Source organism: Pristis pectinata, chromosome 23 (assembly GCF_009764475.1).
Source record: "Pristis pectinata isolate sPriPec2 chromosome 23, sPriPec2.1.pri, whole genome shotgun sequence".
Classification (NCBI taxonomy): Eukaryota; Metazoa; Chordata; class Chondrichthyes; order Rhinopristiformes; family Pristidae; genus Pristis; species Pristis pectinata.
This window is the reverse complement of record NC_067427.1, coordinates 31676484-31702513: the sequence shown is the minus strand read 5'-3', so window position 1 is coordinate 31702513 and position 26030 is coordinate 31676484. Positions and strand designations below refer to the sequence as shown.

Sequence of the window (26030 nt, the reverse complement as noted above, 5' to 3'; positions counted from 1 at the left end):
GGCACAGGTTTAATGTGAGAGGGGAGAAATTTAAAGGAGATTTGAGGGGTAGGTCTTTCACACAAGAGGGTGTTGGAATTGGTTTATTATTGTCACTTGTACCGAGGTACAGTGAAGAACTTGTCTTGCTTATTGTTTGTACAGATCAATTCATTACATAGTGCAGATACATTGAGTTGGTGCACAGTGCATTGAGGTAGTACAGGTTAAAAAAACAATAACAGAGTGCAGAGTAAAGTGTCACAGCTACAGGGAAGAACATTGCAGGTAGACGATAAGGTGCAAGGTCACAACAAAGTAGATTGTGAGGTCAAGAGTCCATCTCAACGTATAAGGGAACTGTTCAATAGTCTTATCCCTGTGGAGTAGAAGCTGTCCTTGAGCCTGCTGGTATGTGCCCTCAGGCTCCTGTATCTTCCGCCTGATGGGAGAGGAGAGAAGAGAGAATGACCCGGGTGGGTGGGGTCTTTGATTATGCTGGCGGTAGCTGTGTGGAACGAGCTGCCAGAGGTGGTGGTAGAGCCGGATACAATTACAATGTTTAAAAGGCATTTGGACAGGTACATGGATAGGAAGGATCAGAAGGCAAAGTGTAGACAGGCATCGTAGTCGGCTTGGACGAGTTAGGCTGCAATGTACAACTCGGTGCCTCAGAGTGTGCAGTGTAAATTCACCAGATTTGCAGAGAAGCGAAGGACCGCGGATGCCGGAATCTAGATGAAAAATACGATGCTGGAGGAACTCAGCAGGCCAGGCAGCATCCGTGGAGAAAAGCAGGCGGTCGACGTTTCGGGTCAGGACCCTTCTTCAGGACTGAAGATAGGGAAAGGGGAAGCCCAATATATAGGAGGGAAAAGCAGAGCAGTGATAGGTGGACAGGAGAGGGGAGGCGGGGTGGGCACAAGGTGGTGATAGGTAGATGCAGGTAAGAGATAGTGATGGGCAGCTGCGGGGGAGGAGGGGAGAGCAGATCCACTGGGGGATGGGTCAAAGGTAAGGGAAAAAAAAGGGGGGGTAGAAAAAGAGAGAGGCTAGGAAAGGGAAGAAAAGAAGAGGCACAGTTGGTGGGGGGAGAGTGTGGGGGAGGGGTGCTTTGTGGGAATTACTTAAAGTGGGAGAATTCAATGTTCATGCCGTGAGGCTGCAAGGTTCCAAGACGGAAAATGAGGAGCTGTTCCTCCAGTTTGCGCTTGGAATTCTGGCAGTGGAGGAGGCCGAGGACTGACATATCAGTGATGGAGTGGGAGGGGGTGTTGAAGTGACTGGCAACGGGGAGATGCAGATCGCCGTTACGGACAGAGCGCAGGTGTTCTGTGAAGTGGTCACCTGGTCTGTGTTTGGTCTCACCAATGTAGAGGAGGCCACACTTGGAGCACCGAATGCAGTAGATGATATTAAGGGAGGTGCAGGTGAATCGCTGACTCACCTGAAAAGACTGTTGGGGTCCTTGGATGGAGCTGATAGAGGCAGTGTAGGGGCAGGTGTCGCACCTATGGTGGGGGCAGTGAAAAGTTCCCCGGGTGGGAGCGGGATGGGTTTGGGGGGAGGAGTGAACTAGGGATTTGCGGTGAGAGCAGTCCTTGCGAAAGGCAGAAAGGAGTGGGGATGGGAAGATATGTTTGGTGGTGGGGTCCCGTTGGATTTGGCGGAAGTGTCAGAGAATGATGTGTTGGACACGTAGGCTGGTGGGATGAAATGTGAGGACAAGGGGGACCCTATCACTGTTGGGTCTGGAAGGTGGGTGTGACAGCAGAGGTGTGGGAAATGGCAGAGATACAGGTGCGAGCTCTCGACCACAGTAGGGGGGGATGCCACGTTTAGTAAACAAGTTGGACATCTCGGATGTCCTGGAGTGGAAAGCCTCATCATGGGAGCAGATGCGGCGGAGGCGGAGAAATTGAGAAAAAGGGATCGTGTCCTTGCAAGAGACAGGGTGGGAGGAGCTGTAATCGAGGTAGCTGTGGGCGTCAGTGGGTTTGTAGAAGATGTCAGTGGATAAGGAATCTCCTGAGATGGAGATGGAGAGAGGAAGAGAGAGGTGTCAGAGATAGTCCAAGTGAATTGGAGAGCAAGGTGAAAATTTGTGGTGAAATTTATGAAACTGTTGAGTTCCACACGGGTACAAGAAGTGGCACCAATGCAGCCGTCGATATAGCGGAGAAAGAGTTGAGGAATGGGGCTGGTTGGAACAGAGACTGTTCAACGTAGCCAATGAAGAGGCAGGCGTAGCTGGGGCCCATGGCTACGCCCTTGGTCTGTAGAAAGTGAGAGGAATCGAAAGTGAAGTTGTTCAGCGTGTGGACAAGTTCAGCCCGGCGGAGGAGAGTGTTAGTGGAAGGGGACTGGCTCTGTCTCCGGTCAAGAAAGAAACAGAGGGCAGTGAGGCCATCATGATGGGGAATGGAGGTATATAGGGACTAGACGTCTATGGTGAAGGTGAGGTTGTGAGTGCCGGAGAACTTAAAGCTATGGAAGAGTTGGAGAGCGGTACTGACCTCATCACCTCAGGAGATCTCCCCCCCACAGCTACCAACATGATAGTCCCGTAACCTAGGACTGCCCGCTTCTATCTCATCCCTAAAATCCACAAGATGGACTGTCCCGGCAGACCTATTGTCTCCACGTGCTCTTGCCCCAAGGAGCTCGAAGCCTCGTACCTGGACACTATCCTGACCTCCCGGTGCAATCCCTTCCCACCAATGTCCGTGACATATCACACGCTCTCCCTAATTCACTCCTCCCCACCCGTCCCGATCCCACCCCAGGAACTTTCCACTGCCCCCGCCATAGGTGCAACACTTGCCCCCACACTGCCTCCATCACCTCCATCCAGGGACCACAACAGTCCTTTCAGGTGAGTCAGCGATTCACCTGCACCTCCCTTAATATCGTTTACTGCATTCGGTGCTCCAAGTGTGGCCTCCTCTACATTGGTGAGACCAAACTCAGGCTAGGTGACCATTTCGCAGAACACCTGCGCTCTGTCTGTAACTGCAGTCTGCATCTCCCCGTTGCCAGTCACTTCAACTCCCCCTCCCACCCCATCACTGATATGTCAGTCCTCGGCCTCCTCCACTGCTGGGAGAATTTCAAGCGCAAACTGGAGGAACAGCTCCTCATTTTCTGTCCTGGAACCTTGCAGCCTAACGGCATGAACATTGAATTCTCCCACTTTAAGTAATCCCCCCAACCCCACCCTCACCCCCAACCGGGCCTCTTCTTTTCTTCCCTTTCCTAGCCTCTCTCTCTTTTCTCTCTCCCTCCTTTTTTCCTCCTTACCTTTGCCCCATCCCCCGGTGGCTCTGCTCTCCCCCGCACCTGCCGATCACTATCTCTTACCTGCATCCACCTATCACCACCTTGAGCCCACCCTGCCTCCCCTCTTTCATCCACCTATCACTCTTCTGCTTTTCCCTCCTATACATTGGGCTTCCCCTTTTCCTATCTTCAGTCCTGAAGAAGGGTCCTGACCCGAAACGTCGACCGCCTGCTTTTCTCCACGGATGCTGCCTGGCCTGCTGAGTTCCTCCCGTATCATCGTATTTTTCATCCAGATTTGTTACTGGAATGAGAGGTAACTGTGTAGGAGAGAATGAAGAAGATACTCAGATAGAACCGATCACATTGAGACATAAAGGACGGTGTATCTCAGCATGACCCTCCCCTGTTTGTTACTCTCCTGGCCCCTCACTGCGTTCCTGTGGGCGCTGACCCGTGGCCCATGAGAGTTTCCATCCCCCTCTGTCCTTGCCTCATATTTATTTTATTGGAAACTGTTGACGGAGTTTTAATTTTTTTTTCCCATCTCTGACAGACGTTGGAGATACAAATCCTCTGGTGGAATACTCTCAGCCTCCCTGGAGGGAAGACTGTTCCCAAGTTCCAGCAGGTTCCAGTACTCCCAAGCTGGATGTAGGCCAAGGCCTGGGGATAGAGCTGAGAGCCAGCTCCCTCCCAACACAGACTGTGAAAGGATCTCTGAGTCCTGCTCTGACAAGCACTCCCAGTGGGCTGATCACTCTGAATCTAGGTAAAGACCCTTCGATGTCTGCAACACGCCTTCACTTGAGCCTGCCTCTCCACTGTCTCCACTCGCCTCGCTGACAGATTCCCGCACACCCTGGCTCACTTCTCACTCTCCCGGTATTCTCTCTGCTCTTTCCCCACTTTCTCCTTTAGTTACAATCCACGGTCTCCCCTGCTTGCTGTCCTTCCTACCTCTCCTGTGTACTGTCTGTAGTTACGTTTGTGTGTGTTTATGTGGTGGGGATGACCTGCATTTGTAGAGGGCGTGTGGTGCTGTGCCCTGCACTGTTCACTGAGCTGTTTCTTTCCCTCTGCAGACAGTTCGCCTTCTCCCGCTGTCATCAGACCAATAAACAATGTTGAGGACAGCAAGACCTCCATTTTGATTGGCTGTCTGGTGACCATCATTCTCCTCCTCCTCATCATCATCATTATCATCCTGTGGAGACAACACTGGAAGAGGATCCTGGAGAAAGTGTGTTCCTCCCCTTCTCCCACTGCATCCCTGCTGGCCCTCCCTTCCTCTGCCTGCCCACTCCCTTCCCCTCCTCCCACTGGCGCTCATCCCCCCCCCCCCTTCCTGCCACCCTGCACCCCCTCCGACTGCCACCCCCTCTGCTTTACGCTCTCTCATTTTTGCTTCCCTGCCTCTTCACTTCATTTCCTCTTCCACTCGGCCTCCTGGTCTTCCCCCCACCCTTCACCTTCCCGCCCTTCTCTCCCTTTGGTCTCTACGTTTTAGTCACCTCATGTACTTACCCTCTCCCGTTGCCATCTCTCTGCGTGCTATTGCAGTCCCATTGTCCAGTGGCCATGGAGGGTACATTTCAGCTCTGTGCCCTTGAACCGTTCAGGGTCTTCTGATGCCATGTGCAATGTAATCGTGGCATTAGTACCGTCTGTACTTCATAATCAGTTGAAGGTGTCTCTTTATACTCTATACTCCGTTGAGGCAGCACTCTGTCACCTCAGGGTGGGTTATAATGCTTTGTGCTTTGCAGATAGATGGTTACATCACCGTAGGATACAGTTCGGCCTACGAGTCCTACTGGCTCAAGGTGTGAACAATCTAGCTCCCTTTCAAACACTCCGATTGAATCTGCCTCCACTACTCCCTAGGCTTGACCGCTTGAGTGACCTTGACCACTCACAGCATTATCTTGTTGGTTTGTTTGCCAGTCACCTTCATTCCGTGTCCCCCTGTTCTTGATCCATCTGCCAATGGGAACAGGTTCTCTCTTTACACTCCATGATTTTAAATAGTTCCACTAGATCTCCTCGCAACCTCCTCTGCTCCATGGAGAACAACCTCAGAAGCACTAGTCTGTCCATGTAACTAAAGCCCCTCGTCACTGGAACCAATGGGGGAATCTCTTCAGCACCCCCTCCAAAGCCTTTGCATCTTTCCCAAAGTGTAGTGCTCAGAACTGGATTCAACACTCCAGTTGCGGCTGAACCAGCAATGTTTAAAGGCTCATTATGACTTTGTTTCTCTATGGTTCTATTTATTAAGCTAAGGATGCAGTATGCTTTTGTTAACCACTTTCTCAACCTGCCCTGCTGCTTTCAAAGAACTATCAGCATATACCCCCAGATCTCCTTGCACACATTTTAGAATTGAACCCTCTTTTTTTTACCTGTCCTACTTCTTGCCAATGCAATGCAATATTTCACACCTCTCAGCCAGAGATTTCAGTGGGCACCTCTCCACCCATTACACCGGCCTGGTGTATCGTCTTCATACACTTCACAGTTCACAGCGCCTCCAAGGTCACAGGGTATAGCAGCACAGAAACAGGCCCTTCAGCCCACCCCATCCATGCCGTCCATCAAACACCCACTTACACTGATCTCATTTTATTCTCAGTTCTACACTGGACTTTGTGCAATGAAAAAGGAGTAATCAACAATCTTGCTGTACAGGGTCACTGAGGAAGAGTAACCATTACGTGATAGGGTCCTGAATCAGAACAAAGGAAACCGCAGAGGTGAAATGGGTCTGATGGATTGGGGAACTTCACTCGCTGGGTTGTTGGTGGAGAGACAACGGATAATATTTAAAGAATATATGCATTATTCCTCAACTGGCACAAAAATAAGTTGGGAAAGAGGGCTTAACTGGAGCTTACAAAGGAAATTAGGGGTGGTACTGGATCCAAGAAGGAGGCAGATAAAATTGCCAGATGCAGCAGCAGGTCTGAGGGTTGGGAGCAGTTTAGAATTCAACAAAGGAGGACCAGGACCAAAAGTGGAGCAAGGTAGAGTCTGAAAGTGAACTTATGGGAACATAACAACTGACTGTAAGAGCTGCTGTAAATACGCAAGAGGAAAAAGGTTAATGAAGGAAAATGTAGGTCCCCTACAATCAGAAATTATAATTGGGAACAAAGAAAGGGCAGACCATTTAAATGGATAATCTGGTTCTGGCTTCACAAAGGAAGACACAAATAACCTCCCAGGTATGTTGGGGAGCAATCGGTCTCGTGAGAGAGGAAGGAATTGAAGGAAATCAGTATTAGCAAGGAATTAGGGAAATTAATGAGGCTAAAGGCTGACAAATCCCCAAGGCCTAATAACGACAGCCCAGGTACTAAAGGGTCGTCTGCTTTCAACTCTGGGACTTTCCCTGCGTTGGTATTGGTATTGGTTTATTCTTGTCACTTGTACCGACGTACAGTGAAAAACTTGTCTTGCATACCAATCATACAGGTCAATTCATTACACAGTGCAGTTACATTGGGTGAGTACAGAGTGCATTGATGTGGTACAGGTAAAAACAATAACAGTACAGAGTAAAGTGTCAGAGCTACAGAGAAAGTGCAGTGCAATAAGGTGCAAGGTCACAACAAGGTAGATAGTGAGGTCATAGTCCATCTCATCATATAAGGGAACCGTTCAATAGTCTTATCACAGTGGGGTAGAAGCTGTCCTTAAGTCTGGTGGCACGTGCCCTCAGGATCCTGTATCTTCTACCGGATGGAAGAGGAGAGAAGAGAGAATGACCCGGGTGGGTGGGGTCTTTGATTATGCTGGCTGCTTCACCAAGGCAGCGAGAGGTAAAGGGGTAGAGTCCAAGGAGAGGAGGCTGGTGTCTGTGATGCGCTGGGCTGTGTCCACAACTCTCTGCAGTTTCTTGCGATCCTGGGCAGAGCAGGATCCTTGCCATACCAAGCCATGATGCATCCAGGTAGGATGCTTTCTATGGTGCATCGATAAAAGTTGGTGAGTGTCAAAGGGGACAAATCAAATTTCTTTAGCCTCCTGAGGAAGTAGAGGCGCTGGTGAGCTTGGAAGGTAGTAAATGTAACCCCACTGTGTGTACTGCAGTACCCCAGTTTAGTGTACTGCATTCATTGTTCACAGTATGATCTCCTCTTCACTGGCGAAACCAAATGCAGCTTGAGTGATCACTTTGCAGAAGACCTACGCTAAGTCTGCAACTTCTGGTTGCCTGCCACTGCTGCTCTGACCTTTCTGTATGTGTCCTCCTGCACTGCTAAAACGAGGTCCAGTGCAAGCTTGAGGAACAAAACCTCATCTTCCATGGTGCGTCCTTCCGGACTCAATATCGAATTCTGCAACTTTAGGTAACCCACTCTGTCCTTCTGTCTGTACCAGAACTGGTCGTTCCTGCCTGTCATCAGTTGGCTCACTTTTTCTGCTATTACTGTGGTCTGGCCTGCTGTGCTTGTTCCACAGCCTTGCTATTAACAACACATTACACAGACAAAGAAGCTTAATCTGCTTCCAGCTGCTACCCAAGTGACTACAATATCGCATTTGGTCTCACCCTATCAGAGATATTCCCTTTCTTAAAGTCCTACAACATGGAAGCAGCAGTTTCAGCCCAATCTCTCACCATTTTGCATGCTTTCTATTTTGAGTACCAAAGTGTAACTGCACATTTCTCTGCACCACATGTCGTCAGCCATGTTCTCACTTAACTTCTCTAGATCCCCTTGAAGCCTCATTACGTCCTCCTTCCCACTCACAACCCCACCTAGTTTTGGTTTCATTGGAAAATTTGGGGGAAACATTTGGTCCCATCGTCCAGAATCACTGGGGCTCAATTACCGATCCCTGCCGTACCCCTGCCGATCTGAGAAAGATCCGTTTATTTTCATTGTTTGCTTTCTGGCCAATAAACAGTGTGGGTTCTTGTGGTCCATGCTCCATGTTGAGGTCCATGCTGTAACCTTGTTGACCAGCCTCCTGTGTGGAACATTATTGAAAACCTTCAAAAAATCCAAATATATCATATCCACTGATTCCCCTTATCTATTCTACTAGTCACATCCTCGAGAAAACTCCAGCAGGTAAGTCCAACAAGATTTTCCTTTCATGAATCCGTGCGGATTCTGCCCAATCCTGTCATTCTTTTCAAGGTATTTTCTTCATTGTAGATTGCAACATTTTCCCAGACTCTGGTGTTCAGCTAATAGATCTGAGAGATTTTCTCTCCCTCCTCTCCTATTGGTATTGATAATCGGTTTATTATTGTCACACGTACCAAGATACTGTTTTTGCTTTTCCCTTGTACTACCTCAAAGTACTTATGTTTTGAAATGATCTGTATGGATGGCTTACAAAACTAACTTTTCCCACTGTATCTCAGTACATGTGACAATAATAAACCAATACAGTGAAAAGCTTTTGTTTGCTTGCCATCCAGACAGATCATGCCATATATGATTACATCGAGGTAGTAGAAAGAAAAACAGATTGCAGAATATAGTGTTGCGGTTACAGAGAAAGTGCAGTGCGGATAGACAAATAGGCTGTATTCTATTTTCTACCCTTCAATCTTCAACAACACTTCTAGTACCTAGGGAATTTTAGAAGTTGATAAGCAGATTCTCACAATCTCTACAGCCATCTCTTACAAAGCTTTAATAATCATCAGGTCCTTGGGATTTATCAGCCTTTAATTTCATCAGTTTCTCACACTATTTTTCATGATCCATGCCCTGTACTCTGGGTGGGTTGTCATGGTCCTTGTTGTGCTGTCTGTTGAGGGTGCAGTTGTTGTGGGCTGTGCTCTGTTCTTTGCTGTGGAGAATTATTCTTGAAACTCTGTTCGTTTGTCAAGGCTCCACGGAAGATCCTGGAGGAGGATGTCACTGTGCGCCTGTCCCAGTGTGATGATGCCATTGTCATTAACAACCAGAATCAGATATTCCAGACCAATCCCACGTACGAGCGTGTTTTTCCATTAGATTTGGAGTACCAGGAACCTGCCAAGCTGCTGCACAAGCTTCCAGAACTTCCTCAGAGTGCTGAGGACTCGGGTTAGTACCACGTTCTGAAACCCCACTCACACTTGCCTCACTCCTGGCCCCCGTTCCCCTCCCCAACTCCGCCTGCACATCTGGCCCCCGTTCCTGACCCACCCGCACCAGCGGGACACCTGATTTCCCCCTCCCTCCCCTACATTAGCTGCACACCTGGCCCGTCATTGTTCCAGGTTCCGGCTGCACATCTGGTCCATGTTCCCAAACCTGCCTCAGCCCCACCACCACCAGCAGCACACTGCCCACAAGGTGGGAACCAACCCTCTGGCAGCAAAGAATCAGCAAGGAAGAAGACTACCTGCAGTGGGGTCTGTCTGTTGACAAAATGTATGGAGCATGATGGTAGCCCTGTTCTGTCAAAGAGACAAACACAAGACATTAGGGCATTCCTCCCAACTCTGTTAGATTATATCATCATCCGACTACAAACATGTTCATATGGCCCGGGCCATGACAGGTGTTGGACTGACCACCGTCCAGTCTGCACACTTACCTCCAGCACTCTTGCCCAAAGCCCCGTCTCACCACGGGCCAGCTTTGCTGCCACTTCTGGCCAACAAGAAGTTCAGCACACCGTAACTCAAAAATAACAAGGCCACGGGAGCAGATGGTTTCCCCGCCGAAATCCTAAAACTCGGTGGTGAAAAGCGTCAGCCACAGATCCACAATTTCATGGTCCGCATCAGGGAAGATAAGGAAATACCGAGGAACTCGGAGGTGCCGTATTCATGACCATCATCAAGAATGGGGAGAGGTCCAACTGCATAAGAGGGCTCTCCCAGATGTCTACCACAAGGAAAATCATCACTGGGGCCCTCTGCATCTGCTTTCTCCCAGTAGTTGAAGAACTGCTTCCTGAAGGTCAGCATGGAATCTGTCCATCCGGATGTACAGTGGATATGACAATTACCTTGCAGCAAGTCCAAGAAAAATGCAGAGAGCAGCAACAGCCACTGGACATGGCCTTCTTCAATTTCCCTAAAGCCTTTGACTCCGTCAATCGCAGGACAGAAATTCTGCCCTTCGACTGCCCACAGAAAGTGATCTCAATTTCACGTTTGCAAAACGTAACCGTAATTCCAACCAGTGGATCTACCAAAGAGCCAAGTCTCAGTGACGACCAATGTCAAACAAGGCTGTGTCATTGCCTCGACACTTTCCAACCTTTCTCGATGCAATGTTGCATATCAGCTCCAACAAATTTCTTGCAGGAGTGGAGCTAATCTTCAGATCTACAGCACTTTGGCAAGGTCACCCCTTCCTCAGTAGTGAGGTTGCAGAGTGGAGATGACCCTTGTGTTTACACTCAGAGGCCGAGCTCCAAGACATTGTCAACTCATTCACCGAAGCACGCGAGGGGTGAGCCTTGCCCTCGGTATCAGCAAGACCAAGGTCCTCCAACAACCTGCCTCGTTGTACAACACCGTCCTTCAAAGATAAAGGTTCACGGCGAGACTCTGGAAACGTGGACCCCCTCCCATATCTGAGGAGCCACCTCTCCACCAAAGCAGACATCCGTGATGAAATTCACCCTCGCCTTCGATGTGCCAGCACGGCCTTTAGTTGACTGAGGAAAAAGGTGCTTGAAAATCGAGACCTCAGATCTGGTACAAAACACATGGTGTATCGGGTAGCAGTGTTGCTGCCCTTTACAGCAGGCACCTCAATGCACTGGAAAAATGCCACCAATGCTGTCACTGCAAAATCCTTTGTTCACTTATCCTTCCAGTGAATTTATTGTCAGTGTCCTCTCCCAGGCCACTAACCCCAGCACTGACGACCAAGTTACTCTCAGTCCACTACATTGGTCAGGATACGTTGCTCGTGTGCCCGAACCAGGCTCCTGAAACAGACGCTCTATTCCGAGCTCTGCCATAGAAAGAAGTTACCGGGCAGACAGAGGAAAACGTGCAAGGATATGTTCAAAGCTTCCCCAATGACATCAGGGAACCTCTGGCCCACGTCTGCTCAAAGTGGCTGGTGCTGAGAACCTTGAGGCCATGCACCAGGGGCTTGCAGGTGCCCTGCAAGTGCAACAGAAGTGCACTCACCCTCCCACCCCTTCAGCCATCTCCTGCCATATCTGTGGAAGTCGGTGGCTCAAATGGAAGCCTCATCAGTCACCGCAGAACCCACCAAAGCCCGGAGTAGAAATCAAGTCATCCCTGATCCAAGAAACTGCCAAAGAAGGAGAAGGAGATTGTTAGAATTCAAGAGAGAAGAGTTGTTCTGAGGAGACACAGGAGATGGCAGATGCCAGAATCTGGAGCAACAAACAGTCTGCTGGAGGAATTCAGCGGGTCGAGCAGCATCTGGAAGGAAAGGAATTGTTATTCCGGACCATCGTTCCTCCAGCAGATTGAGTTGTTCTGAGAGTTTGAAGTCCTGAGAAAGATGATGTTACAGTAGGTGACTTGTGAGCATTGGTTTCAATACTGTGAGCCGTCAGGGAGAATTTGTTGTGCTTGGACTTTATGAGAAACAACTCAAGTACAGACACCTCTACAGCAGAACAAGGGCTGAGGCTTGGCGGAGGTCCCATGTCCAAAGTGGGAGAAGATGCGAAAGGTTTTAAGACCTGGTGTCATTCAGTTGGGAATACTACATGTGTAGTCCTTTGTACTGGTTGTGGGGCTCTCTCATCAAGATGGAACTTGGTGAGGGGTGGGTGGATCTCCTGACCTCAGCTACATGTTACACAGCACCTTGGGGCGTAGCTCAGGATGAGAATGGGGCTTGAGATGCACAAAGGGACTTCCTTAACATCAACCAGATATCAGTGCAAGGGGAAACAGTCTTGTGCTACGATTACCTTAACATTTTCTTAACAGACACTAGATCCAAAAACCAAAGTTTTCTGCAATAAAAATATAATATTGTCAAAGGAGAAGGTGGTGGTTTTGAGTGAATCCCTGACTTTTGTATAAAGTAATGTAGAATTAGTTATCACTTCCTTGGATTACTGGTGTAGTCTTCTGTGGGTGGCTTGTTACAGTGTCTTCGACATCATAAATAAGTAATGGCGATGACCACAGAGTCCTGCCCTATCACTGGCTATTGCTCTTGTCCTCTGACCTGCCACCATAACCCACACCCACACGGACTATAATAGAACAGTACAGTGCAGGAACAGGCCCTTTGGCCCACAATGTTCTGCTGACCTAATTAAGCTAGTAATTAAAAGCCTACAAAACGAATCCCTTCTGCCTACACAATGCCCATATCCCTCCATTCTCTGCAATCCATGTGCCTACTTAAGAGCATCTTAAACTCCTCTATCATATTTGCCTCCACCACCCCCACCGCAGCAGCCCGAACTGCCCCGCACATCTCCTTTGAACGTTCCCCCATCACCCTAAATGCGTGCCCTATAGTATTAGGCATTTCGACCCTGGGAAAAAGATACTGGCTGTCTACTCAACTTTCACATTGAGAACAGAGGTGGGGAGAACTGGCTGTGGTTAACTGGAGGGGGGAAGGGTGAGTGAGCAAGGAAGATGTTCCGTCAGATCTCATCTCAATGACAGCCCAACTCTTCCTTCTGCTCTTCGTTCAGTCTGCAGTGGGGACTACGCAGAACCGGATCTGACAAAGGCTGCTCGACACCAGGGTTTCCAGAGCATGGTTTCTCACTATGCAGAGGCTGATATCGTCAGCCTGCAGGGCATGACGGGCAACAACACGTACGCAGTCCCTGCACTCGCCATGGACTCTCTCCTCAAGAAGGAGCTCAGTGTGGGGGAGATTTCTCGACATCAGCTGCACTTCAGAGAGAAGCTGGGCGAGGGGCAGTTTGGTGAGGTGAGTGTCTTCACCCCCTCAGGGTGACGTGGGTGGTGCTTGTACAGAGCTCCTGCTCCTGACACAGTCAGTGTCCACCTCCTCTCCGGGGGAGGGAGGGTGAGTGCATGAGTGGGGGAGCAGGAGGTGGGAGGTAAGGAGTTAGTGTGAGTGAGTTTGGGCTAAGTCAGGGCATGAGGGATTGGTGGGAGTGGTTCACAGGAGAAATGTGGAGATGGGAGTTAGTGGGTGAGGTGGTTACTGAGTGAGATGAGAGTGTCTGCAGACAGGAGCAGAGCAAGGGTCAGTGGTGTGGGCAGTCGGTGGGAGGGTGCGGGCAGTCGGTGGGAGTGAGGGTGTGGGTTATCAGTGGGAGTGCGGGTGCGGGCGGTTGGTGGGGGTGGGGGTGCGGGTGCGGGCGGTCGGTGGGGGTGCGGGTGCGGGCAGTCGGTGGGAGTGAGGGTGTGGGTTATCAGTGGGAGTGAGGGTGTGGGATATCAGTGGGAGTGAGGGTGTGGGATGTCAGTGAGGAGTGAGGGGAGGGTGGGGTATTTATCTCTGACATTGACGGTTGACATTGCTGGGAGTGACACTGCCTGGGGTTTTCTCTCCAGGTCCACTTGTGTGAAGCTGTGAGTGTGCATGAATTCCTGCAGCCTGATTTCTTCAACACTGGACACAGTTCAATCCTGGTAGCTGTGAAGATGCTGAGATCAGATGCCACGATCCATGCCAGGTACCAGGGTCCAGCCTGCAGTGTTGGGGTGTGAGACATGGTAACTGGGCAGCCAGGCTATCCCTGACAGGTGAGCAGTCTAGGCCTGAGGTACCAATGGCCAGCTGGGAGCCCCCAGATTGGGCCCAGGCGGAGGCTGTGTGAATTTCCTGAGCCTCTAGGATCATTCCTGTCATCTGCCAACCAGCACTGCGGGTAACGAGGCAAAGGTCATGTGGTCAATAGTTGCAGTATCTGTGCAGGGGTGGTCAGGAGAAGCAGGGTGGGGTGGAGGGTGCTGCCAGTGGGCAGAACTGGCAGCATTTAACATTTAACACACTCTGCATCCCTTCCAGGAATAACTTCCTCAAAGAGGTGAAGATCATGTCACGGCTGAAGGACCCAAACATTATCCGGCTTCTTGGAATCTGTATCCGTGACGACCCTCTCTGCATGGTCACTGAGTACATGGAGAATGGGGACCTCAACCAGTTCCTGTCCCAACGGGTGCTGGAGAACCACTTCACCTTGGCAAATAATCTCCCCAGTGTAAGGTAGGACTCACCAACTGCGGGGAGCAAAAGGTAACAGAGATGGGAGTGGAATAGCTCCCAGAGAGATGCAGAGGATCTTTCTAATCCTTGGAATACCTCAAAGTGCCTTTCAGACAACGAAGTACTTCTGAATGTCACCGTAGGTTGAGAGTTCAATATTGGCCAAGACTCAGTTATCTTCTTTGAAATGGGGGTGCGATCTTTGGGGGTTTCTGAGGGGCTAGACAGGACCTCATCGGAACATCTCTGCAAAGCAACGAGGTGCAGTGGTTCCTTGGGGCGACATTAGAGATTTATGCTCAGAGGTCCAGGGAGGTACTTGAACCCCACAGCCTTGTGAGGCAAGTGTGTTCCCCACTTGTTGATGAGGCACATCCTGATATCCTGACCTTATTACAGAGCATTGATGTTGGAAGGAGTGAAGGAAAGGAACGTGTACGTCATTAAACAGAAGACACAGGTTGGTTCCAGTGTTAAGACTGGAGCAGACTGCAGAGCTTCGATCTGATTGGCTGACTGTGGGGTCGCACAGCTCTGTCCATTGCCTGTTGATTTGCTGCTTACAAGCTTGGCAGCTCCATTCTTGGTACTTCTGGTGCTGCCCTTGTGCATTCCCCAATGATCCAGGGTTGAGCCCCTGACTGGATAAAGGTAGAGTGAGCGATTTGCTGGGCCATGAGGTTGCAGATAGCGGCGGTGTGAATTTCTGCTGCTGTGGAGGTAAACAGAGTAACTGGACACCTTCACAGGAAGGTTTATAGCTGCGGAGCAGTTCACGTCTGCTGAACCTTGTTGAAGAGGTGAGTGTCTCTGGATGCTCTTTATATGAAATCTCAGAGGCATTTCATAAATTGCCTAATAGAGACTGTTAACCCAAAGCTTCTGGAACTATTAACCTGGTTAGGAGATTAGCTAAGAGCCAGAGGCCAGAGTTTAAGAGTAATAAGCAAGCTAGCTATAACCAAGTAGGCACAGGAGTAGGCCAACCCCCCAACCCCTCTGCCATTCAAAAGGGCCATGGCTGATCCAACATTCCTTGTCCATTTTCCTGCCCTTTCCCCATAACTCTTGATTTCCTTACTGATGAAAAACCTATCTCAGCCTTACGATACACAAGGTCTCTACCCACACTGATCTCGGTGGGAAGGCATTCCAAAGACTCGCAGCCCTCTTTCCCACCTCGATCTTATTTGGGCACACCCCTTATTCTGAGACTATCACCTCTAGTTCTGGGACTGTCTATGAGAGGAAGCATTAACCCTGTCCAAAGCAAAAAAGTGAGCTGCAAGAGGAACTCAGCAGGTCAGGCAGCGTCTGTGGAGGGAAATGGACTGTCGACGTTTCAGGTCGAGACCCTTCATCTGGACTGAGTACTCTGAACTCTAGATGGTGAGAAAGTCAGTTACATTTTCATATCTGCTGATGACACAATGAATTGGTGAAAGAGCAAAGGAAAAAAGTTGCAAAGGAATGGTTACAGATTAAGTAAATGAGCAAAACTGTGGCAAATGGAGTCTAATTTGATCTGGTGTGTTAAGGACAGAACAAACTATAATGGCTATGACGTCAGCTCTGGATACCAGACCTTAAGGATTACACTGATCAGAGTGGATCATAGATTTTTGAATGCTAACTGTGCTTGATTAATGTATAGAGGGTTATATTGTCAGCACAGCAGAGGCTTGAGATGGGGTGATTGTGGTATGAAGACATTAAAGAGAGCTGAGGATCAATAGAGAGAAACTATTTCTGCTGGATGGGAGTTTGTCTAGGGGACACAGCCCACAGATTTGTGAAGGTCGACCCACGCTCTAATAAATCAGACAACAGCAGAACCAAGGAGCGTACAAAAAGTTCTTCATTGTTTTACGCTAGCGGGAGTAGGGGTACACAGAGGAGCAAACAGTCAGTGCTACTCTTCCCCGCACGTGGCCCAACACAAGGAATACAGGATGCTAACAAACTTAAATACATTGTTCTCCGCTGGGTGTGCTTGACCAGCTCACGCTACCATTGGTGAAGCCGAGACTGCTGTGTGCAGCCAAACAGGTTAACACATCTTTCTCAGTTAGTCTGAAACAACCTGTTCTTGTGGCCTCGAAACTCCTTACCAGCTCTCAGCAACTCCTTATCACACCAAGCATAGACTATACATGCGGGTGGCTCAAGCTGTTTACCAGGAGTGGGGAGTGGGAGGGGGGAGAGAGAGAGAGAGAGAGTAACCCTTTGTTCACCGGAGCTCCCTTCCCATTGTCCTCTGCAGATTCAAACCAGGGCTTTGAGGAGTGACTCCTGGTAACACAAGGTGCTGGAAGTTTGGAAATCTCTCTCAAATGGCAGTTGGTGCTGCATCAATTGTTATTTTTTAGTCTGAGATCGACTGATGTTGGGCAAAGGTGGGCACATGGAGTTAGGTTACAGATCTGGTGTGATGTTGTTGAACGGTGGAACAGGCCCGAGAAGCTAAATGGACTCTTCCTGTGCTCCTAAGGCATCAAAATCATGAACAATAAATGATATAGCAAATAGTAGTTGTATCATCGAACAGAACAGGGATGTAACAATACATTTAAAGATTTGTTTATTAGTCACATGTACATCGAAACACACAGTGAAATGCATCTTTGAGTAGAGTGTTCTAGGGGGTAGCCCGCAAGTGTTGTCACGCTTCTGGCGCCAACATAGCATGCTCACAACTTCCTAACCTGCACTCCTTTGGAATGTGGGAGGAAACCGGAGCACTCGGAGGAAACCCATGCAGTCATGGGGAGAACGTACAAACTCCTTACAGACAGCGGCCAGAATTGAACCGGGTCGCTGGCGCTGTAATAGCGTTACGCTAACCGCTACACTGCAGTGCCTGCCCGTACTCACATTGGAACCAGGTCATTAAATCTTTAAAAATGCAGCATCCTGGAACTGCTGGAAACTTCACCTTTCTGAGGTGACTACAGCAGACAAGGGTGACACAGTGGTTGGCACCGCTGCCTCACAGCTCCAGAAGCCCAGATTCAATCCTGACCTCCGAAGCTGTCTGTGTGGAGTTTGTTCGTTCTCCCTGTAACTGTGTGGCTTCCTCTCATATTCCAAAGTCATGTGCATTGTTAGGTTAGTAGCTCACTGTAAATTGCCTCCCGTGTAGGTGAGTGGGAGCTGATGGGCATGTGAGGGAGAAGAGGTTACAGGGAAATAAGCAGAGGAATGGGATTGCTCTGAGAACCAGGATAGACTTGATGAGCTGGATGGCAGCCTCCTGTATCATAAGGAGAAATAATCGCGCTACCATCTTTGCACCATCACTGTACTTAGTGTTGTATTTATCATTTACTGTGTACCCTGTGAGCTTCACGCACTCTTGTGTATAAACTAATCCAAATCTGAACTGTACCTCGACAGTGTTGTAATGAATGGTATCAAAAAAAACATAAGACTGATAAGAAGTTACTGAAAGTGGAGAGAGAGAGGGAACTAGTTCTGATATTCGTAGGAACTAACATATGTACATATGTCAGACTATTGAATTTAATAATATTATGGGAGATTGCTCAAATGTACAGGTGTCATAAGTTAGGTGTTTGGAACCTGGGGACAGCTTGTGTAGGAAAAATTATCAACAGGATGTTTGATGATTAATAGTTTTCAAACTAGTATAAAATCCTAGATAGGGTGAATGCGCACAGTCTTTTCCCCAGGGTTGGGGAATCAAGAGCTAGAGGGCATAGGTTTAAGGTGAGAGAGAAGAGATTTAATAGGATCCTGAGGGGCAACTTTTTCACCCGGGATGAGCTGCCAGAGGAGGTGGTTGAGGCAGGTACATTAACATTCCAAAGATACTTGGACGGGTACATGGATAGAAAAGGTTTAGAGGGATATTGGCCAAACGCGGGCAAGTGGGACTAACTTAGATGGGAATCTTGGTCGGCATGGGCCAGTTGGGCTGAAGGGCCTGTTTCCATGCTGTGTGACTCTATGACTATGACTCTAATACAGGAGGCAATGGTGTCAATGCTATAAAACATCATGTAAGGAAAAGAGATATGTGACAATATCTCATAATATACCAGCTAAGATTTAAATGAATATGTGTTAATATTCTACATAAAGGTGACAGTTCAGTGATGTGGCTGTGGACTGGCTCAATGCTTGTTGCTGGCTCAGTCACTCACCGTTTACTCCTGTGTCCCTCAGTTACCGGTGCCTCCTGCACATGATGACACAGGTTGCCTCAGGCATGAAGTACCTCTCCTCGCTTAACTTTGTGCACCGGGATTTGGCCACACGCAACTGCCTGGTGGGGAACCACTACACTATCAAGATCGCCGACTTTGGCATGAGCCGCAACCTGTACAGCGGTGACTATTACCGCATCCAGGGCCGTGCCGTGCTGCCTATCCGGTGGATGGCGTGGGAGAGCATTCTGCTGGTGAGTTCTGGCTGTGATTTGCTGCCCCCTGTGTTTTTATCCCAAATATACATTAAATTTGTTTGGAGCCCCAACCTGTACCACTGGGGTGAACATTCTGCTTTGGATGTTGCTGGGAGGCAGGTGGTTTTTTTAGGGCAATGGCTCAAGGGCCAATTCATGACACCCCAGTGGTTCTGCTGCTCAGGGGAAGGTTAAAGAATGGTAGGAGGATGGACAGATGTTTCTGCAGCAACATATGTGACTCTAGGCTGGTATGTTGCCTCTCTGGTGTTAGGGTTAAGGATATCACAGAGTAGTTACAGAGCTCCCTGTAGGGTGAGTCAGAAAGCCAGTGGCCATTGGTTCAGTACAAACAATATAGGAAGGGAAAAGGGTAGATACTGCAAGGTAAATTGAAGGAGTTAGGAGATGAGCAGGACCTCAAAGGTAGTAATCTCAGGATTACTTCCAGTGCCACGTGCTGGTGAGATTAGGAATAGACTGGATGAATGCGAGGTTGGAGAGATGGAGCATGAGGAAAGGAATTAAATTCCTGGGATGTTGGAACCAGGTTTGAGGAAGATAGGACCAGTACAAGTGGGATTGTTTACATCCAGGCAGGACTGGGACCGATGTCCTGGAAGGAGTGTTTGATAGTGCTGTTGGGGAGCGTTTAGACTAAGATCATAGACGGCAGGGAACCGATGTAGGGAGACAGAGGAAGGGGAAACTGGGATAGAAGCAAAGGGCAGGAAGGGGAAAAGCAAAGGTGGGGGTCAGAGAACTCAAAGGCAGAAAACAAAGAGGGCCACAGTGTAAAGTAGCACTGAGGGAGGAAGGATGGGAACTCAACATCCAGGGACGTCCGATATTTAGGAAGGACAGGAAAAAAGGGAAAGGAGGTGGGGTAGCATTGCTGGTTAAAAGGAGATTAAAGCAGTAGTGAAGAAGGATATGACCTCAGCGATGTGGATTCTCTATGGGTAGAACTAAGAAATATCAAGGGGCAGAAAACATCGGTGGAGCTGTATACAACCACCAAATAGTAGTGGGAATTTTGTTATGTTAGGCAAACAAAGGATCATCGACCTGAAATGTTAACCCTGTTTCTCTGTACACAGATGCTGCCTGACCTGCTGAGTGTTTTCAACATTTTCCATTTTTATTTCAGAGCATCAGCAGTTTTTTGATATTAATGTTTGATTTTCATTTGATTTGGGGGTTGGCATTAAACAGGAAATTGAGGACACATGTATTAAGGACTCGAATACAATCATAGATGACTTTAATCTTCACATAGATTGGACCAGCAAATGTGTAACAATACTGTGGATGAGGAATTACCAGAATGAATATGGGATTGTTCGTGGGACCAATATAGTGAGGAACCAGCTGGAGAGCAGGTCATTGTAGGGAGTGTGTGGGAAGACGCCAGAGACAATTACCAAAGATGTAATAGCAGAACATTTGGGGAACAGTGACAGCATCCGTCAAAGTCAGCATGGATTTACAAAAGGGAGATGATGTTTGAAAAATCGACTGGAATTTTTTGAGAATGTAACTAGTCTCGTGGATGGGGGAGAACCAGTGGGTGTGGTGTATTTGGATTTTCAGAAAGCTTTCAATAAGGTCCCAAATAATGGATTATTGTGCAAAGTTAAAGTACCTGGGATTAGACGTAAGGTGCTGATATGAAGAGAAAACTGGCTGGCTGGCAGGAAACAGAGCAGGAATGAAGTAGGAATTGGATAAAACATTGGCTTGGTCATAGAGGACAGAGGGTAGTGGTGGAGGGGTGTTTCTCTGACTGGAGGTCTGTGCCCAGTGTTTTGTGCAAAGATCTGTGCTGGTGCCTCTGTTGTTTATGAGATATACAAGTGATCTGGATGAAAATGTAGGTGGTCTGATTAGTAAATTTGCTGATGACACAAAACATGGAACTGTGGATAACGAGGAAGGTTGTCAAAGGATACGGCAGGATACAGATCAGTTGTAAATTTGGGCGGAGAAATGGCAGATGGAGTTTAATCTGGACATGTGAGGTGATGTACTTTGGGAGGTCAAATGCAAGATGAAAGTATACAGTAAGTGGCAGGACCCTTTTAGAAGCAGGTCCAGAGGGATCTTGGGGTGCAAGTCCGTAGCTCCCTGAAAGTGGCAACATGTAGATAGAGTTGTAAAGAAGGTGTACGGCACGCTTGCCTTCATCCGTCGGGGTGTTGAGTATCAAAGTTGGCAACTCATTTTGCAATTGTTATAAAACTTTGGTTAGGCCACATTTGGAGTGTTGTGTGCAGTTCTGGTCGCCTTGTTACAGGAAGGATGTGGAGGCTTTGGAGAGGGTACAGAAAAGGTTATAAGATATAAAATATATAAGATTTCTTTATTAGTCACATGTACATCGAAACAAACAGTGAAATGCATCTTTTGCGTAGAGTGTTCTGGGGGCAGCCCGCAAGTGTCACCACGCTTCCGGTGCCAACATAGCATGCCCACAACTTCCTAACCTGTACATCTTTGGAATGTGGGAGGAAACCGGAGCACCCAGAGGAAACCCACGCAGACACGGGGAGAACGTACAAACTCCTTACAGACAGCAGCGGGAATTGAACCCAGGTCGCTGATGCTGTGATAGCGTTACGCTAACCACTACACTATCGTGTCCTGCTCCACACCACCGTGTCCTGCTTGCCTGGATTCGAGAGTTAGACATAAGAAGAGGTTGGACAACTTGGGTTGTTTTCTCTGGAGCGTCGGAGACTGAGGGGAGACCTGATAGAAGTATGTAAAGTTATAAGGGGCATAGATAGGGTAGATAGTCGGAGTATTTTTCCCAGGGTAGAGATATCAGACACTAGAGATTATAGATTTAAGCTGAGAGGGGAAAAGTTTAAAGGAGATTTACGTGGCAAGTTTTTTACACAGAGAGTGGTGGGTGCCTGGAACGTGTTGCCAGGGAGGTGGTGAAAGCAGATACAATAGCAACATTTAAGAGGCACTTAGACAAACACGTGAACAGGCAGCGAATGGACGAGTACAGGCCACGTACAGACAGTTGAGATTAGTTTAGATTGGCATCATGGTCAGCACAGACATCGTGGGCCGAAGGGTCTGTTTGTGTGCTATAAATTGTCAATGTAGTGAGGGAACTGGGGAAGAATGCAGACCTGGAGGGCTGATGAGACCTTGTAGGGCTGACGAAGGAGATCAGAGAAATAGAAAGGGGAGATGTCTGAGGTATTGCTGGTCTGGGAGCCAAGGTTGATGAACAAGTACCTGACATTGGGTGAACTTACCTTGGTGCAAGTCAGGAGATGGGAATCAGCGTGTAGGATGAGCTGGGTTTTGTGGAGACTGGAATGACAGGAGGTTGTCCAGGTTGTAATAAAAACATGGATGAGGGTGGAGAGGGGTTGTGTGGAACGGTACAGGACCTTACACACCGCCAGGACTGTTGCTGAACCCAACACATGTCGTTGCAGGGAAAGTTCACCACAGCCAGTGACGTGTGGGCCTTTGGAGTAACTCTGTGGGAGATGTTCACCTTCTGCAGGGAGCAGCCGTACTCTCAGCACTCCGATGAGCAAGTCATCGTGAATACGGGAGAATTCTTCCGGAATCAAGGCCGACAGGTAAAATGGAACATGGTCTCTGGCACAGGCCGTGTCGTGCTTATCTGTATCTGAAATAAGAGCAAACTGGTGCTTTAGCACCTTACACAGAAATTCCAACAAGTTTTACTGCCAGTGAAGGAATGTTTTGAACCACGATCCATTTAGTAATGTAAAGAAAGATGCTGTCCAATATATGCACAGCGAGAACCTACACGCTGTTTTGATGAAGGGCAGATAATCTGTCTTAAGGGTGTTTGGTTAAGGAAAGCCTTTGGCTTAGAGTAACCAGAAAACCCCCATGTTTCTCTTTAGGTGGTGCCGTTGTGTCTTTTCCACTACCTGAGAGAGCAGCTGGACCAGGTGTTAATGTTATTCCTCCAACAGCACGGCAGTGCTGTGCCAGAACCCCAAGGTGCACCACCCACCCTCCTCACCAGGGCTGATTGTGGATCAGGACAGAAGCTCACGCTCAAGTTCGTGAACAGAGGCAGGTGGGATCTAGCTGACCATGTACCTCTGACCATTGTGTGCTCTTCCTCTCCATACAGATCTACCTGCCTCAGCCAGTTGACTGTCCCAAGCAGATGTTTGATCTAATGATCAGCTGCTGGAGCAGAGACATCAAGGACCGGCCAAGCTTTGAGCAGATCCACCACTTCCTCCAGCAGCAGTTGGTCAATGGAACCTAGTTGTTGCGTATCGCCCATTGCTCCTGTACACCAATGGACAACTCAGCTTCTTCGTCGCTGCCATCTCTGGTGCAGGAATTGACCAGTGGTGCCTGCTTGTGATGAGCTCCTTATTTTGTGCACTTCCTGCTCGTGCCTCTCTAACAACGCAACTTCCTGTCTGCTGACATCACGTACTGACAACATGGTTACCAACTGGCTCAAGATGGCTCCTCACTACGGGAACACTCAAGGGACAAAGCATTGGGAATGTGTCGATGTTGGGAGTTATTTGGCCAAGTGTCAGTACGTTGAGGAAGCTGAAATGTTTTGAGATGCAGGCTGAAAGAGCCTGAAGTTGGCCAAGAGACACGGCCAAAGCTTGATCACACAAGACTACTTTCCTCTGTCATTCCCTGTGGCAACGACAAACACTGGTTTCCTTCTTATGGCGTGGTTTCCTCACACTGGAAGCTGAAAGCTGTAGATGGACAGAGAAGCCTGTGGAAACTGGTGATGGATGTGTCCAGTGCCCTAGACCTAAGAATGTAGACACAATCCCCAGTAACTTTTGAGGAGATGTCCATCAGCCTAAAGGAGATTATAGTTGTGCTGGTGGTCACTGTTTTAGGACAGATTGTACTTTAAGTGCGGTGGACTGCTGTGCGATGAGAGGCGGGCAGTGAGGTGCCAGCAGCTGAACGTGTTGCTGTACATGGGCTGCTTTCACAAGTGACTGACCGGCTGATACTTTGGCGAAACAATTGATGCATATTGCATCTGCACTGACGTTGCATTCTTTCAGCACTGGTGGCTTTAATGTGAGAGCTGTTCACAGACCGTGGCCTCCTGCCGTGGAAGTTTGAGAGGAGGGTTCAGCAGACTTGACGAGGGGCAGGGGAGGTGGGTTAGACAGCTTCCACTTCACTGAGCCGCCTTCCCCACTGAACACCCAAGACCCTCGAAGGTGGGTGAAGACGTACACTTCCAGCTTGAGCACAGGCTGGGGTCTAAGTGAGTTGCCGGGGGGCAGGTACGAGTGGGCTTCGGGAAAATTGGTGCGGGGCTCAGGCAGTGTTGGTGCAGTGTGATGTTACATCTGGACAGAGTGTCTAAGGCCACGGGCCACACCCTAGAATAAAAGGTCGGCTATTCACGGTGGGCACCGGCCACAGGGGTGTTGGACAACACGGGGGAAAGGGGCCCCATGAGTTTGGGAAAGGAGGGAGACAGCCATGTGGGGAAGGGTAAGACCCTTTAGTTTAGAGGCAGCCTGTGTGACGGGAGCTCCGGAGGCTCGGGGATGGCTCGGGCGGATTTCTGGATGTTGAGGGAATGAAAGTCCATGCTGGAAAGTGGCACTGAGGTAAAAGGTCAACAGTGATATTGAATGGTATAGCAGGCACAATGGGCTGAATGTCCTCCAGCTGCTTCTATTTATATTCTTAGAGTGGGGCAGGTTATACCTGTTATACCTGGCTGTTATTACCAGATCTTGGCTGGTGATGGTAGACATGAGGAGTGGGAGTGCACTGGATGGGGAGGGGGTACATGTGGGAGGGGTGGGGAGTGAGAAATAGGAGGATAGGCGGGTCACTCAGTCCCCGCTGTCTGCCCTGCCATTCAGTAAAACCATTTACCTCACCGCCACTTCTGTGCATTAACCATTGATTCCCCGAATATCCAAAAGGCCATTGACAGCTGTTTGGAGTATACTTGGTAACTCAACATCCATACTCCCAGGCAGAGAATTCCAAGGATTTACTACCCTTTGGGTGCAAAGAAAATTCCTCTCATCGTAGTCCTGCATGGCCAGTCACTGGTGTTGACACCCCATCCCCTGGTCCTGGACAGCCCAGCCTGGGAAACCTCATCCTTGCATCAAACCATGTAGGAATTTTGTATGTTTCAATGAAATCGTCCTTTCAACCTCTGGACAATATGGACCCTGTCACCTTAACCTCTCCTCAAAGGACAATTGTCCCCATCCCAGGAATCACTCTGGTGAACTTCCATTGCAAGTAGGTGGGGAGACCTGACCTGTCCACAGTTACTCACGGTGCAGTTTCACCAGGGCCCCATATCATTTCAGTGAGATATCTTTACTCTTGTACTCAAATCCTTTTGAAATAAAGACTGACATATAGTTTGCCTCTCTGGTTGTGTGCTATACCTGCATGTTAACGTTCAGTGACCCACGTTGTAGGCAGTACCTCTTGCACCTGTCCTGAAGGGTCTGTTCCTGTGCTGTTCTGTTCTAGGTTCGTCTGGGTGTGACCTAAACCTTTTCGGGAGGCAAGGCTGAGGTGGAGACTGGTCAAAACTGGCAGGGCAGCTCAACACAGAACTCTTATAAAACATTCATTAATACCACCAATAAACACCAATAAAGAAATATAAACAGATACCACAAATATAACTTGATGTTATGTGAAATTACCAAAAATATAATGTAAAAAAACACACACTTTTCTTCTGTATCTACACAATCTTGACCCTTAACTGAAATTCTGGTGTATACATTCACTTACACCTCTCTCTCCCCCTCAGCTGTCAGCCCTGTTTGCAGTTCCCTTGCAAGTTATTTTTTAACTTTAAATACCAATAACTCCAGATGACTTTAGACAGACCTCACCCTGGTGATCACTCAAAATATGCATCAGTTCTGCTTCCAGCTCCTTGCAAATTAATAAAACCTTCTCTGAGCCCTTCTCACTTTATGATCCAAAATTCACACCCGTGACCATTTGGAGATACAAGAGACTGCAGGTACTGGAATCTGGAGCAACAAACAATCAGTCCACCAGTCACCTGCTGGCTCCTGTCTCACCACCCCCCCTCTCCTCTTTATAATGGCTGTCTACCCTCTTCACCCTGAGTCCTGATGCAGACTTTCGACCCAAAATGCTGACAATTCCTCTCCCCCCACTGATGCTGCTCACCCCACTGAGTTCCTCCAGCAGACTGTTGCCCTGTG

General features: G+C 48.6%; 1 protein-coding gene across 2 annotated transcripts in view; it reads left to right on the top strand.

The window, feature by feature from the left end:
* The window catches only part of LOC127582080 (discoidin domain-containing receptor 2-like), an 89131-nt gene extending 63927 nt beyond the window's left edge, over positions 1–25204 (top strand). The window contains exons 9-17 of one of the 2 annotated variants that reach the window (XR_007958054.1): positions 3815–4030; positions 4344–4501; positions 9116–9314; positions 12874–13118; positions 13712–13833; positions 14169–14366; positions 18555–18789; positions 21207–21552; positions 22254–22400. Coding sequence is in view for 1 of the 2 variants with exons in the window: in XM_052037072.1 (XP_051893032.1) it covers positions 3815–4030; positions 4344–4501; positions 9116–9314; positions 12874–13118; positions 13712–13833; positions 14169–14366; positions 18555–18789; positions 22254–22403; positions 22934–23074 (1664 nt within the window). In the remaining variant the exon portion in view is untranslated. Of the gene's footprint in view, positions 1–3814; positions 4031–4343; positions 4502–9115; positions 9315–12873; positions 13119–13711; positions 13834–14168; positions 14367–18554; positions 18790–21206; positions 21553–22253; positions 22404–22933 lie in introns of those variants that run through there. The other variant, XM_052037072.1, reaches the window with a different exon arrangement.
* Positions 25205–26030: the final 826 nt, after the last annotated feature.